At 37.2% G+C, this 16052-nt stretch overlaps 2 protein-coding genes across 2 annotated transcripts in view; one reads left to right on the forward strand and one right to left on the reverse strand.

The window, feature by feature from the left end:
• ZNF423 (zinc finger protein 423) overlaps positions 1-16052 on the reverse strand; it is a 920137-nt gene that overhangs the window by 159355 nt on the left and 744730 nt on the right. The gene's annotated exons all lie outside the window — the stretch shown is intronic.
• The window catches only part of LONP2 (lon peptidase 2, peroxisomal), a 40073-nt gene that overhangs the window by 20005 nt on the left and 4016 nt on the right, over positions 1-16052 (forward strand). The window contains exons 9-13 of the mRNA XM_051629057.1: positions 461-611; positions 1103-1229; positions 1734-1864; positions 9760-9902; positions 15126-15333. Coding sequence (XP_051485017.1) covers positions 461-611; positions 1103-1229; positions 1734-1864; positions 9760-9902; positions 15126-15333 — 760 coding nt within the window. The remainder of the gene's footprint in view (positions 1-460; positions 612-1102; positions 1230-1733; positions 1865-9759; positions 9903-15125; positions 15334-16052) is intronic.

Raw genomic sequence — 16052 nt, forward strand, 5'->3', positions numbered from 1 at the left:
AGCTTGATCTCACATTGGTGTGCTTAGAGTAAGAAGAGCTACCAGCAGCAGATAAGGATTAGAATCAGGGATTCCTACTCATACGAGTCCGTGGGACCACATGGGATGCTTTTCCGAGGATGTTGAGAGTCCTTGCAAGGCCACTCTACCATCTGTGAAAGGTCATGGAGATAGCTTACGGGAAGTACTTGATGAATGGAGAAATGCTACAAACATCTTGGAAATGTGTAAAAAGAACTACTGGGGAAACAAATTTCTTTCTGCAAGTGGTGTGGAATGTAGTTACAGAGTAATGAGAGCAAGGCAGAATATTGGGAGTCAGGCTTCAGTAATATTCATAACATATTTTATAAATGTAAAGTCAGATTTGACAGAACCAAATGGAATAGAATTAAAATATGTGTATTTTCTTTCCTTCTAATAGAGCAACTGCATCAATTTTGTGTTTACTTTTGTTAAGGTCTTGGATCCAGAACAAAATCACAGTTTCACCGATCACTACTTAAACGTGGCCTTTGATCTGTCCCAAGTCCTTTTCATAGCTACAGCCAACACTACAGCTACTATTCCACCTGCTCTGCTGGACAGGATGGAAATTATTCAAGTTCCAGGTAATACTACAGTGTTTTCATTTAAGTGGCTATTGGAAGTCCTAAAACAATGTTGGAGTGTTCTTCCCAAATGAAAAGCAATTCCTTAAAGTAAGCTTGCTAGGAATCTAGACTGAATGGTCAGAATTGTTGAGAGACTGGTGGGGATGCCTCCATTAAGGCCTTTGTGATGAGAATAACATTTACCATTGCACTTAGGAAAATACATTTCCAGGTATATGGAAATACATAGATAGATAGATTCTGCAATAATATTTTCACTAATTGATGTGTTTGTATTCTAGCTGGCTGATGGCTTTGAAACACTAAAAATGTATTATTGTTTATATTAAGTTATTAATAACTACAAAGTATCATACCAACAGCCTTTTAGATTATAGCTGGGTTTTTTTGTTAGATTCAATCACATACAATTATAAATTGTAAGAGGTTTGATTATATTGTAGTGTATAAGCAAAAATATAAGAAAACATATGCTTTTTCTTTGGAAGGATACACACAAGAAGAAAAGATTGAAATTGCACACAGACACTTGATTCCTAAACAGCTTGAACAACATGGCTTGACTCCACAGCAAATACAGATTCCACAAGTAACCACTGTGGACATAATTACAAGGTAAATCTGTTATTCATTGCTTTAAATAATTTCTTTTTCTGGTAACTACTAAATCATCTGTAAAGGGATAACACAAAACATTTCTTAAGATTTATTGTCCGTAATAGCTCCAGAAGTTCAACAGTTTGTAATTTATGAAATTGCTCTTCCCTGCGCTCTGTCTGGCTCTGCTTCCTAAACTGATTCATCTTTCCTTCTCCAGATAATTCCTTGCTCTGGCTCTCAGAGTGTGACTCACAGTCATTTGTGCTGACACAATTGGCAAGGTGCTATGAACAAACAGAAACACTTAAGCTAGTGTTGCTGCAGTGTGCAGTGTGTGAAGCCATGGTTTGGGGAGCAGAAAACCTTTATTTTAAAGAAGGAAGTTTTCTCTTTGTCATTTTCATAGAAAAAAATAAAATTACCATTTTGCATATATTTTTAGAAAGAAACTGGTTTTGCGTTTGAAAGAAATCTCTCCGAGGAAGACTATCCACAGTAAAGCAATTGTCTCTGCACTAGGTACACCAGAGAGGCAGGAGTCCGCTCTCTGGATCGGAAGCTGGGTGCTATTTGCAGAGCAGTGGCAGTGAAAGTGGCAGAAGGACAGCACAAAGAAACAAAGCCAGATCGTGCTGAAGTGGGTGAAGAAGGTGTGTATCTTTAGCATGTTTTATGAAAAAGTAAAATTCTTACAAAGTCATTAGGAAGCTGATATATCAACCTTTTATCCTTTTTAATGCTTCTTTAAGGGCTCTGTTTTTAAAAGCTTTGCAAATAGATTGATATTCCTATTATGCAGAGCTCAAGCAGTGCTGAATTATGGCTTGGGATATGAGTAACTTCTGCCTGCCAGGTTGGTAATTGAGAAGTACAATGGATCTATTTCATATCTTGGGTATGCAGTTATGATTTGCCTTTTATGTTTCCTATTTTTTTATTACATAAATATCTCACTTATTTTCTTAACTATTGTATTTAAAGAAATTCCTTAACTGTGATAGGCATGCTCTACCAGCTCAGAACTCAAACTGATGTTTTTTGTATTCTAAAATAAATGTCATCTTGAATAGCTTTGAAATTAGAAAGGTTTAGGGGCTCTATATGCTTTTTAACACTTGACTTACTCTAATTCTCTTGGAGCTTTGGTCAGCTTCAGTAAGTCTGTTCTTGTTTCCTGTGTATACAGACAATAGTGATTTATCATTCCCAGTCATCCAACAGAGTGAATGAAAACTAAACATGGAATTCTTAAACAGCAAAAATATTTATGTAACTGCTTCACCAGTAGAGGCAGACGTCTTTCAAGTCTTGAAATAGAAGGGGGGGAAGAATTCAGGCATATAACCCAGTTCATATGCAGTGTGCAACTAGTGACTGCTCCCTTTTTCATCCCCAAATTAATGTTCTCTTTAATAACAGTGAACATCCATATTGTGCTTAGTGAAACATACCGTGCAGGGCATAGATGGTTGTGCTTTTTATCCAGCCAGTTGTTGATGGGGGATCTCACAATACACAGCAGTTTTCTGTTGAAGGCTTCAGAGTCCTCATTGCAGCACTAGATGTCTGCAGGAGCCCACAGTTCAAGGGAGATGAGAAATGTGAAAAGACAAAATCCAAACTTGAAGCTGAATTTCTAAAATGTGGCTAGTCCTTAGTCTCTCTTAAAATCTAGCAAGCAAGGTATTGGGTGTTGTTTATTTGTTTATTTTTTTTAAATACTGCAGTGAGTCCACCTGACTCAATCTGTTTATTGACAGTCTTTGAGCTTTACCTTGCCTCTTTTCCATAACGCAGTATCTCCCTTCTGAAAATTACATCTTTCACCTTGTTGAGTTTTCTAACTTGATCACAATGTCTGTGGAAACAGTAATATTAGAAGATTGAGTTTGGTCAACAGATCACTGTTTGCTTAAGTGGAGTCAGCTCATTTGTCTCTGAATGTTTGGCTTAAAAACAAATTAACTTTCTCAGTGGCTGTGCATGCATGTGGCTGTGTAGTTTATGTTGTCCCATGTACACTAAGGCGAAGAGCTTTTAAGACATTTATTAATGCTTTACATTTATACTATGTACATCTTGCCTACCTTTTCTACTCTGTGTTGGATTTTTTTGGAGTCAAACAATGAGTTTGTTGATACTTTGATACCTGAGCTTGCTTTTGAACCAGAACACTGAGCTTTTGGGTTGTAAGGACCAGGCTTACCAGCATCAAGCAATATCAGGTGTCTTTGCTACTGTCACTTTTTTTTATAATAATATTGACAAGTCATAGGTTAAAAGTATTTCTCTGCGCTGAAGGGTAGCTGTGTCTAAAATGTGCTTAGAAGTTGTAAGTTTGATTGCTGCATAAAAAGCGTCATTCTACTCTTCATGCAGTTTAGAGCACAACTCCTGGTACTAAGAGAAGAAACATTTTACTATTAAAGCAAAAAACAAAAAGGAACTGTATTAGACATCTCAGTCCAGTGACAGTGGTATTTACAATGTTAAAATTAGCACTGTTCTTGCAACTTAGGTATTTACACTGTTAAAATTACACACTGTTAAAATTAGCACTGCACTTGCAACTTACCAAAGCTAAGTGAAAACAGCAAGCAAAGTGCTTCAGAAGAGGGGAAAAATGGTAACATTTTTGGTTGGCACAAAATTTGGAATAAGCCCAGAAGGAATGAGCTGTGAAGAGTTGCCTTTGTACTTCTGGAACTGAAACTATCCATAAGAAAAAGCTCTATTAATAATAGGGAGGCCAAGGTGGCTCTGTAATTAAACTTTGGTACTACAAAGGCATGTATACAATGGTGAAGTCTGTAAAACTAATTTTATTTGTGCTAATAATGGACTTACACCCTGCTGTATTTTTAGCAGAATATGGCACTTTTGGGGAGTGTATGAGAGCAGAACACTTTTAAAAATTATTTTAGTTTAGTTTTTATCCACTTTGTTGTAAAAAAACAAGTATTTAAGCAAAACTGGGAAATACCCCCAAATACTTATAAGTTTTTTCAAATGATGGGTTTTGTAGCCTAAATTTATTTCTTTTGATTTTTTTTCCCCTTTCAGTGAATGGTTATTTGTGCAGTTGTGCATTGCAATGATGAATTTCTATTTCATATCATGAATGACTCTGGAAGAATAGTTAATCAAGTTGTTGTCTCTTAGTAGTTTCATTTATACTTATTTCTTGATATATTTTTTTTCTTTATCTGAATAAAAGCCTGTTATTAGTTTTTGCTTTACGCATTTGTCAGTTACTGATGTGGGACTGAGGCTGTGTTTGTTAATGTTCTTATGTGGTGCGTTGTGAAGCTACAGGCTTGCCTTGTAGATTCTAACTTGCTGAAGTATGATGTGTATTTGGTTCGTAGCATATCAGAATACTAGCATGGTGCCTGTTGTGTTTATTCAGCTGAGTGCCTTCTGGCTTATGGGTTTGTAGGAAAAGTTGAAAGACATTAGGTGGTAGAACCTCAAAATTTCCATCATTATATTGATTAAATCAGATTATTAATTCAGAGTGGAGCATCTGCTCTCAAGGCTTTGTAAACGTCAGACTTTTGACACTGATAGTAGGCTCTAAAAATGGATGATACCTGCCATAGCAGTTCTGATGCTGAGAGATGCGCTGTCAAGCTGTGTTTAGCACTTTCCAAAAAGGAATGACTGAAAAACACTGGCAGCTTTGTGTTGCCTTCCTCACTCCCTTGACTTCTGATCCTTACAATGAAGTTGGCAAGTGCAGGAGGGTTAGTTGCGTCAGTCATTGAATTTGTACCATGAACTTCAGCAGAAGCACATGGAGTTGCTTTTCAGACCTCTCCAGGGAGTCATCCTTGTGTACAGTAATACTATCTGATATTATACTGAAATACTATCTAAGATTTATGAGACACTCATCTAGTCTTTGACACTGGAAGAAAATCTAGGAGTCACAAAAATATGTGAAACTCTCCTTCCCGTTTTAGTGCAACTGCCTTGAGAATACAATGCAGCAACTGTGTCCTAACGTATCATATCATGGTACAACAATTGAAACCCAGAGAGAAAAATTATTTGTGTAATTTAGATTTTAAAGCAAGTTTAGGACAGATAATATTTAATAACTAAAATCTATTAACTGAGAATTCTATCTCTGTTGATGCCAAGGTTTTGAAAATACTGAAGTATTTCTATAACCCAGTAACACAGTAGAACAGTTTGTTTTACTCTTTGTGGATGAGACAATACTTGGGTTTGAGTTTACGCGCAAGTTTGACTGAAGTGATCAACATGAACTGGAATGCAGAGTCTTTACTCTCCCTCAATTTGGGGATAATGCGTTTTATTACAAAACACTATTAAGCATGACTGTGGTGGAGTTTTGCTTGGTTTTAGTATATATAAGGACCTTAATACAGCTGGGCCAACATCACTGCTCTTGCCAAAAGTGACTGTTCTATGTTCTAGCCAAAACTCAGTGCTTTCAGCAGCATGGGATCTCCCACAGCCCTGCAAAATGAGTTTGTGAAATCTGATCAGCTTAAATCCCACAGTGGTATGACTGTAGGCACTCACGTTTGAGATCAGCTGTGCTGCTGTTGGTATACTTATCAGCTCTGCAGACTGACATGTGGCTTTTGCTAAAAATTGCTTGGACTGTCTTTTCTGTTTTAGGCCAGAGGCATTAATGTTATGAAAAGTTGAGTTTATATAGAAACTATTTTCTTAACATATTAATTTATCTGAATATTCCTGCATGGAAACCTCAAATGCAAGTGCTTCAAGTACAAATTGTTATTCTAGATCAGAATTGATGGAATATAATTTTTCTGTGAAAAGAGAAATTTTCTGATCCTGTGGAGAAAAATGCACATAACATGACATTTAAATATACAAGTAAGTGTTTTAGTAGGATTGGGGTCCCAGGAAAGAATTTATTTCCAAAAGAAAGTATTTTGGAAGCAACACTTCCCAAGTACATAGTGCGTAAGATTAAAGTTGGACAGTGGAGGGTTGCTTTTAAGATGTAGTTTCCTGTTATGCCTGGCTTTGAATGTGGACTGTTGCCAGCAAGGGCAATCCCATCCTTTCCTACCTACATGTAGTTCTGTGGAGTTTGTTAGTTAGTTTGGAGGGGCTAAAAAAATTCTGAGTTGGTCTGTCATGTACTGAAGCATCAGCTAGTAAATCAGCTGAGAAAAAAGAACAAGCTATATCCCCTGTAATTGCCCACAACTGTGAAACCTTTTCTTCCATACTTATGTTCTTTCTTATTCCTCTTTCAGCAAATCAGAATATGTTATGTTAAAAGCTGTTTAAAAATTTTAGGTTTCTATCTTGCCCAGTAAGTATGGATAGAAAATTTTGGGTTAAAAACTTAGCTGTTGTCCTAACCAAAAGTTCTTGTTTCTGGAAACTCAAATTGAACTGTCTTGTTTTAGATGAATGTAGCATTTAACGTGTACTGTTTTATGGCATTCATCTGGGATAGGTAGGGAATACATATTTGTCATCATTAATGGAAATCTTAATTACTTGAATCCTTATAGATTCTTCATAGTCAGCATTTCTGTAAAGGTGATGATGTTTTTTCTTTCAAATAAGAAAATAGTGTTTGCAATTATATTTTGGAACATCACTGTATGCTTTTAAAAAAATAAGATAATGTCAGAATTGAGGTTAATATTTTTAGAAAAAGTCTGGAGTTTGTTATTGTTACAAATTATAAAATGGGATCCACTGATTAGACTGTATAAACTGAAATAAATAGTTTCTGATTCTTTTGATAAGGTAGGTAACCTCAGAAATTACCTACTGATTCGTTTATGAATCTCCTTCAGCGGTAGAACTAGGTGAAATAAGAGCAAGCAGAAATGGAAGATTGTGTTAGGCTGTAAAATCTTGGAATAGAACAAAAGCAGTTGTTTTGAAACTCCCTTTTATTTTAAAATATGAATTGTCACATCAAATTCTTTTGAAGGTCTGTTGTGTTGAAACTGCAGCCTAAATTGCAAGAATAGCTTCCAGGCTTATGTTTCCTAGACTTGCTAGAATTTATTATTGAATGTATTAGGTACAGAGATAGTAGTTCAACAAAAATATGGAGACATGCTGGAACAACAGGAGGGTCATCTGACTAAGGCAGTGTTTACAGCAAAGGAATGGGATTTATGCATGGAGCAATGAGTTGTACAATGGAAAGATTAGTGGCTGTTGGATAATAACTATTAGATTTGAGTCCTGAATTACTTCAGCTGTATGAAGGCATTAGTGAGAATTGCACTGCAACAAAATTAACTGTAAAATGGCCTTTATGTATCAGGATTAGTAAAAGGATAATTTGTATCTTGTGAAAACATTCTTTCTTAATTCATTCTGAGAATTAGTTTTGCAGCATAGAACACCTCTTAATGTTATAGTAAATAGACTAGATCAGTGATTTGTGTTTTTCTGTAACTGTTTAGATTCCTGGATATTGTATTATTACGCATGCATTAGTAGGCAAAGGAAGACAAGTTCGGGGTTTTTTTTTTGTTGAAAGTAAGAAAAGAATTCAAAGAAAGGAAGCAACAGCAGGAAATTTCTAAAAATATGGTGCAGAAGTGTAGAAGCTCAGTGTGCATTCATGCATAATACAGATTATAGCTTTAAATGTATTTTAGGCTTGTGTTTTTGGGGTGGCAAGACATATCTTGATCATGTGTATGTGTACAATGCTTTAGTTAATAGCAGCCTCAGGGCAGGATGCTGTAAAACTGCCACAGAACCTTAGAAACATCTGGATTGTTCAAGTATTTTTCATTTCTCTCATATGTTTCACTAAAGTATTGCTTAGAGCTCTTGAGAAAATGGTAATGAGCCTTTTGCATCTGGATCAAAGTCTCTGGGGAAATGAGTCCGTGCTCATTCTCCTTCTGTGTACAGTTGCTTAAGTAAATGGGCAGTGTAGGCCTAGTAAAAATGATGTTTAAGTTCGTGAGCTTATTTGTTCAAACAGCTGTTAAGTCTGATTTAAAACAATGCTGAGACCTTCGTTTTTATATGGTCCCTATTGCAGTTCACTTACAGAAAACACATTTGTAGATAAACCAGAAATTATAAGGAACTTCTGCAAAGGGAACAAATTGTGTAGGTAAAAAATACAGTAAAACTATAAATGGAGGAAACAAAGAGCACACTTCTGAATCTTTAGCTATTGCTTTAACTATGTGGTCCTTTCTTAATGACACTTGAGTATATTACATTCAAAAGTGTCAGGCTAATTGGGTTTTATATATGTACTCATGAAGACTGTATCATACCTGTAGGTATATCTGAAAATGCCTAATAATTTGATCTTAGAGGATTTTTTTTGCTGCTAGTGGTTATTGGTCAAGACACTGTAGAAATACCTCATCCAATAAAGAAAAGAGCAGAACCCTGTCGAAGTACAGTATTTCCTGGCAGCAGCCATAGATGAATTTTTTATACTGAAATTGTTTGGGGTTTTTCCACTGTGTGAGGGCTGTGTACACTGTGTGCCCAACTGGCTGTTGAACAAACAAGGGACGTCAATTTTGTGAATTAAGCTGCCTGATCTAGCAAAAGGTGTCCCTGCCTACAATGGAGGGCTGGTCTAGATGACGTTTAAAGGTCCCTTTCAACCAAAACCATTCTATGATTGAGTAAAGCCATAGTGGTTGTAAAAGACAGAAATAAAAGTAAAAAGTGCAGTGTCAGAATGTGTGCTGCATGGGCTGCAGTAACAGGGGGTTCAATCTGACAGCCTGGAAGGAGGCAGCACACCAGGGCTGGAGGAGATAGGCTTCTAGTGAAGCTGGTTTCCTTCTGATCTAAGCACAGCAGCTTCTGCCCCTGGTCAGCTGGTGTTGAGAGCTCATGTGGGGGGGGGATTGGGTCATGGAGGCGGAAGCACGTTACACTGTCCGTGTTGGATACTGTGAAATGAGATGTTATTGAATGTTACGCAGACTAGCTATACGAAATGAACCATGTGGCAAAGCAACCTAAGTAAATCTGGCCCAAATGCTCCTACTTTATTTGACAGAACTTAATTATTAGTGTCAGAAGTTAGGCATTTAAATCCTTGCAGGAAGAGACTGCAGAGAGCACAGTGGTAAATATGCATAAAAAGACAGTAGTTACTGAACATTCAGTATTCCCACATTCAGCTCCATGTTCTGTATTACACTACATTAAACATGATCATCTCCTACAAATAGTTTTTGTGCACAAATCTGATTAAAAGTGCAAAGACCTGAACTAACCTAATGTGCTTTGCTATTTGACCTAGTTAAAAATGCATTTAAGCAAGTTGCATCTCTGTCAGTGTGCTAGATTTAGTATTATCTTTGCTGAACCCTTAGAAGAACATGTTTAGGCTTAATAATTAAATTTGATGCCACATTATCTTTAATTTGACAAGATGTTTGTGGAAGGTGGTTTAAGCACACTGTCATGAATTTTCTGAGCATATGTTTGAATATTTTATTTTTCTCTGTCATGATTTTAATTTCTGTGTCAAGAAAGACTGCTACAAATCCTAAATTACTTTTCATTTTCTCAGATTGCAAAGAGCATGTCACAGAAGACACAAAAGCAGAATCCATCAGTGACACAGCTGACCTGGCTCTGCCACCTGAAATGCCAATTTTAATTGATTTCCATGCTTTAAAAGATATCCTGGGGCCACCCATGTATGAAGCAGAGGTAACATGCTCATTTGTTTCTCCTTGGCTGCTGTTTCTGTCTGGTTTGAGTAGTTTTGTGTCTAGCTATTGACTGAGCTTATACAATATTAACTTCAAAAAAACCCTGTGTTTCTTTGTGTTCCACCGAGCGTTTTTTCACCTGAAGGAAGTTTTTGTTTGATTTTGTTTTAATTCTGGGTACATAAATAATGTAATGGCATGACATTATTTTAGCAAAGATGCCTGCAGCAGTGCTTAAGAGTGTGGTGGTGTTTTTCAGTTTCTGACAACTTTACTTTTGTTTGCGGGATATTTGATGGGCTTGGGAAAGAAGCCAGAAGTAGAACCCAGGAATCCTGTCTCTGCAGCAGCTGCTCTAAGGACTGTCTCACATACCTCCTTAAAGCCAGTCAGCATTTTTGGGTATTAAATTCTCTTCAGCTTGCACCAGAAATTCTCAGACATTCTTTAGATTGATGTGAGTCTTAGCTGTTAAAAATGTTTTATGATCAGTCAGGCACCTCCAGCTTCCTGGTACTAGCTCTGCTCCTCAGTAGGCATATTCCATATTTCATATTCCATGAAAATGCCATTAATTAAAGTAGTCTGTTAGTTTAGGATTCTCTTTTCACCTTTTTACATTGCAGTTATTCTCTGCTTTACTTCAGGTCCAGGTGAACTGACTGAGTGTAAGTAGTACATGTAACACTATGACAGGAAAACAGCTGCTGATAAAACTAAGTATTTCTGTCTTTATCATGGAGAAAAGATCAGTAAACCAGGAAGTTATGGAGATAATGGAAATTAAGGGAAAACTTCCAGAAGAGTCAAAATCCAAACATCTAAGAACTTTTTCTGTGATAAGTCTTCTTTACTAGGTTAGAGAACCAGGCTCAAGTAAAATTTGGAGGAGACAAAGTGGATTAGGGGAAGCAGGAGAAAGTGAGTGATGGTTAAGGAAAGACTCCAGTTTTAGGCCCAGACTGAGGTTTTTGGATATGAAGATTTTTATCGCAGAAGAGACTCTTAATGAAGAGACAGAAATGAGAAAGCAGGTTGAAAGACAACAGTACTATTGGTTGTGTTAGAGGATGATGATGGTAGCAGTGGAAGCTGGGGGAATGGGAGGCAATAAAGATCAAGTGATCAATATACCTTATGACTTGCTTGGCTGAGATTTTTCACAGCAGTCATTTGTGTCCTGATGTATTTCTTTTTACTTTCAAAAATGAGTTCTTTCAAACATCATGTGCTATTTAGGCACATGACTTTATTGTAAGCAACTCGTGTTCTTTCTTTTCATCCCTTAGAAGCTGCTAAGGGTGGTAAAAAATACATTTTGTGAAGTTTTGCAAAAGTTCTGGTCACTTCAGTCAAGAAGAATTAATTCAAATAAATATAAACTTTTCACAGTTTTTACAAAGTAGATTGTAGGCCAAAATATGCTAATATGTGACTCCATCTTTTTCTGGAGTTGATTATTCATTTGAATTTTGTAGCTTTGCTGTGTTGGCAGATATTTTCTGCTGTTTTCTCCCTTTTGTATAGGAGTAAGTAGTGCAAGGAAGAATTTTAAACTATGGTTCTAAATTCTAAAAATACAAATACATGACTGCTGTGTTGGGGTTTTTTTGCATGAACAGTTGCCACGAAGATGCGTACAAGTATTTCATGGATCTGCTGGTCTGTAGCCAAGATAAGACTGACTGAAGCTTTTGACCTGTGTGACAAAGATTTTTATGTTTTCTATATTTAGCCAGCATATTAAGTAATGCATAAATAGAACTAGAGATTAATCCACACTGCATCAATTCCCTGAGCAGCTCAGAATTTATTTCCGTGTACTATTTGCTGTATTTATTAAGAAGTAAATACTTTTCAGTACACAGTTTTTGATTTTTTTCAATGGAAATTGCTCAGATTGCCATATAAATCCTGTTTTAATGAATTTTGCCAACCTGTTATTCCTTTGAATTTTCTCAAGTGTGCCAAAGATTCTTTCAAATTAAGAACATAGCTCCTATCTCATTGGCAGGCCTTTCAGACTGGCTACAGGCTTGCTTTCTGGTTTTGCAGTCTGCAGTCTCTTCCCTGTCTATATCTAGCCTTTCAAGCTTCACCCTTGACCTGCATTTTGCCTTTTATAATCAGTTGAAAAAAAGATACAATGGAAGCAGCCACCATATCAGTTTTTGGATGATATTGAGCAAATGGAACTGAAAACATGATGTGAATTAATTGATCTGTTCTCCTTCGGGGAATACCTTAAAATAAGTGGTTCATCTTTGACCTTTTGGTCTTTTCCATGCATTGCTGCTTTATTTTCTGCTGAGATCTCCCAGCAGAAAGGCATGACAGAATACTCAGCTTGTACTTGTAGGATTAATTCATTTACCACAACTAAATATTCTTACGTGTCACAGAACAAATGTTGGAATAAATCACATAGTAAGGCTTTGGAAGGATCATCTTTGACAGTAGTTTCAAAGATTTAATGAAATGTTTCACCAGAACATGCTTTTGGGGGAAAGGGTTTATAATATATCCAGAGTGTTTATAATTAAGTATTTCTCTTTTGACTTGGATTTTAGATTTTTTTTCCTCTTTCAACCCTTAATTCTGCTTAGCAAACAAAACATGATTGGCACCACAGGAAGGCCTGTCAGAATTAGTCTGTATCCTCATGACGTGAGTGAAGTTGAAGTGACAGAAGCTGTAGGTCAGTGAAATTCCCCATTCTAGGAAATCAAAGTGCCAACGCCATGAAGAATAGCTCTGTCTCATGGGACATCCACAATTCTAAGGAACAAATTAGGTTAGCTTTTAGAAGCAAAACCTGTACAAAGCACAGGTGTTTAGCCAGGCATTTTTTCTGAGAAATATTAGTCTTGTGGTGGTGTTTCTGGGAAAGTGCTGTTATGTGTTTTGCCTGCAGTGGTTTGCTAGGGAATGAATCAGGAGAGCAGACTACAAAAAAGGTTTTTACAGTCAGGTTGGGAGAACCTGTGGAAGGATAACAAAGATGCTTTCTTTGCTTTACTGTGAGATAAGTCTAGTTACTAACTTACCTATTTGTCAGCTGGATCCAGGAGTGTAACACCAGTCCCACTGGCCTCTGCTGCTTGTGTCTCCTGACAGCTGGACTCTTGCTTGTGCCAGGAGCTCCTGTATCAGCACAGCTTTGCACTGTGCTTCTGCAGTGTACTGATTTCCCTCAGACCAACAGTGATCCTGAGCAAGGGTCACATTTCAAGTCTTAATCATCAAGCTTAGAAGACAGCTCTTTTGATAGCACCTGGCAAAGTATATAATACAAAATCAGAAACTGTAACAAGAAGCATATATGATTTCATTGAGAAGACCTCAAATGCTTTGTTTTTTGCTTCACCAGTTCTCTTGCATGAGCAAGTTGTTCTTGTCATATATTTGAGTTGCCTACAGCTACAAGTAGTACAACTTGTGTGTTTGTAAATGAGCTTACGTTTTTTAAATACGCATGTCTTTTTGGCCAGTAACCAGAGGTACCAGCTGTTGAGTGTATAGTTGTTCACTCTCACTGCATAAAGGAAGAAGTTGACCATTTGTGAAACAGGAAAGAGAAACTAAGCATTAAGAATTTTATGCTTCAATTTGATTTTTTTTAATGGGGATGGATTTCAGCCTAACACTGAAATGTTGATGTAGAAGGAGGGTTGTTGTTCTGATAATCCCATGGGAAGCTATATATATTGTTTTGCCTAAGTAATCCATTGCTGCTGTTTGAGTTGTCAGGCCTGTGTACTACTTGAGGACTTGAAGCAGCATTTCCAGTGGGTTTACTGAGAGGCATTTTAGCAAGGGACTAGAATACCTTTGGAGCTCACAAATAGAAGTGTTTCTAATACACGGCTGTACAGATTTCTCTGATCTTCTCTGATGGTTAAAAGCAAGTCAGCTTTGTGTATACAGAGCTTTGCCTTTCAGTGTCTCTACGAGGTCTGGTTAGTTTTCTTCTCTGCTAACTCTTGGAAGGAAGCAAAATGAAAGCATTAAGGTTATGGTAAGTTGTGAAGTGCAGACTGAATTGATACTAGAGGAAAAAGCCCAGTCTGTTGCTCTAGATTTGCAAGGAGTATAAAATGGAATGTTAAATGTGCTTAGAAGGGACAAGAATAGTTTGAGAAATGTTGATGTAAGTAGGAATGCAGATTTCAGAATAGAATTTATTTTACTACAGTTCTGTTGTGAAGCTCCTTTGACTTGTTTCTATCCAAGAAATGAAACATTTATTTAAATTCTCTAAACAGTTTAATGAAGAATTGAACTGCATGACACAGTAAAAAACTATCCCGTTTCTTTTCAGCCCTGTAATAAATATATAACGTAGCTCAGAATGTGCTGAATAGCTGTATGATCTTTCATCAGGGTTTCTTCATCTCCTTGAAGCTCAGGAAATCAAAAGGACTTTCTGTGTACTCTAAAAAAATCTCTTAGACAAAGGGGGGAAAAAAATCACAACCTGGAACTTGCATTGCAAACATCCTGCCTTTCTTTTCTTCTCCTAACACAGTAGCCTGGGATACAGAGACCTTCATTACTCTCATCAATACCTGGGTGTAGGCAGACTTTTAGAGAAGTAGATCATAGTCTTATATTGGATAGAGCTTGTTTAACTACTTGTAACTACTAATTGAGTCAGTCAGATTTCCCATCCTCCTTCATATCTAGCCTGGCAGCAGACTCATGTTTTCATTACTCAAAATTATTTAGGAATGTTTGCAATGAACAAAAGCAGAGCGTTGTCATAGTACTTTGGGCTATTAAATCACCTTTAAAAATGTTTTTAGGTTACATCTGGGGGAAAAACTGGCTTTTTCATGTAACTAACAGAGTCAGGGCAAATATACCTCTAGCAGATGGTTAAGTCATATAAGCATTCAATCAGGACTGACTAAATACTTGAAATCCTTTGAAGAGAAGATAAAGATTCTCAGTGAACTTTTGAGGGTGGGGAAGGTTTCAAGAACTATATACCCAGATGTTTGCTACTGCCTTAAGCTAAGCAGCTACATAAAGCTCCTATTCTCTAATTAATGTTTACACATATGTCAGAACTACTACTGCATTAAAAAAAATAAAATACTTGGGCTTAACTTCTGTGTTTTAATGAGTTTAGCTGCTTTGAAGGCAACTATCAAATTGTTTTTGCAATAGTTTCTTCAGGACTGTTTCCTAAACTGTTTCCTGTGTTGTTTTCCTTTAGGTGTCTGAACGTTTAAGCCAGCCAGGAGTAGCCATAGGCTTGGCTTGGACTCCCTTAGGGGGAGAGATCATGTTTGTAGAGGCCAGTCGCATGGATGGAGAAGGTCAGCTTACTTTGACTGGCCAACTTGGGGATGTCATGAAGGAGTCAGCCCATCTTGCCATCAGCTGGTTGCGCAGCAATGCCAAGAGATACCAGCTCACCAATGGTAGGCTGGGGAGAGTGACAGACACTGCACAGCTGTGCTGCATCATCCAGACTATATGGGGACACTGACCTCTTACTGCAGGGATACACATAAAGGAAGCGTTAATACTGCATGGAATTCAATGTCTTAAAACATGGTATTTTTCAGTAAGATTCAGCAGATAGTTGTGTTGCTGAGTAACAGTGCAAGTTATTCATACTTGTTGTGGAGATGTTTTAAGTGTTGCCTTAACAGAGAAGGGGTTTTCTAGCAATCTGTGCTACACTAAAGATGAATAATGTCAGCCATAGAGTTCCTGTTTGTAGTTCTTGCCTGATTTCTGCCAAGCTGAGGTGTTAGTGACCTGGCAAACAGCGTATGAGTTGTCACTGCAGATTGTACCTGCCTCCAACAACCTGGAAGGCTAGGGACAGTCTCAGTGCCAAGATGCTCCTCCTTAGTTGTGGCAGACACTGCCTCTTACTCATTTTTACATTCAAGTTATCCAGCAGTGCTTCAGTGATGTGAACATAGATACTCGAGGCTGTAATTTTTCTCTAAGACAGTTTCTGTTAAAAGTAGGTTTGCATAATCGAAGTTTTAATATTACAAGAATTGAGTTTGTATGGCAGCTCTTGATCTGCAGTGCAGTAGGACTTCAAGCCAAGAAACTTTAAATTCTCTTTTGTTTTAACCTCCTAAGAGTTCTGGAAATGTGCTCTCTAGTTTGATCATCTGCT

Source organism: Apus apus, chromosome 11 (assembly GCF_020740795.1).
Source record: "Apus apus isolate bApuApu2 chromosome 11, bApuApu2.pri.cur, whole genome shotgun sequence".
Lineage (NCBI taxonomy): Eukaryota > Metazoa > Chordata > Aves > Apodiformes > Apodidae > Apus > Apus apus.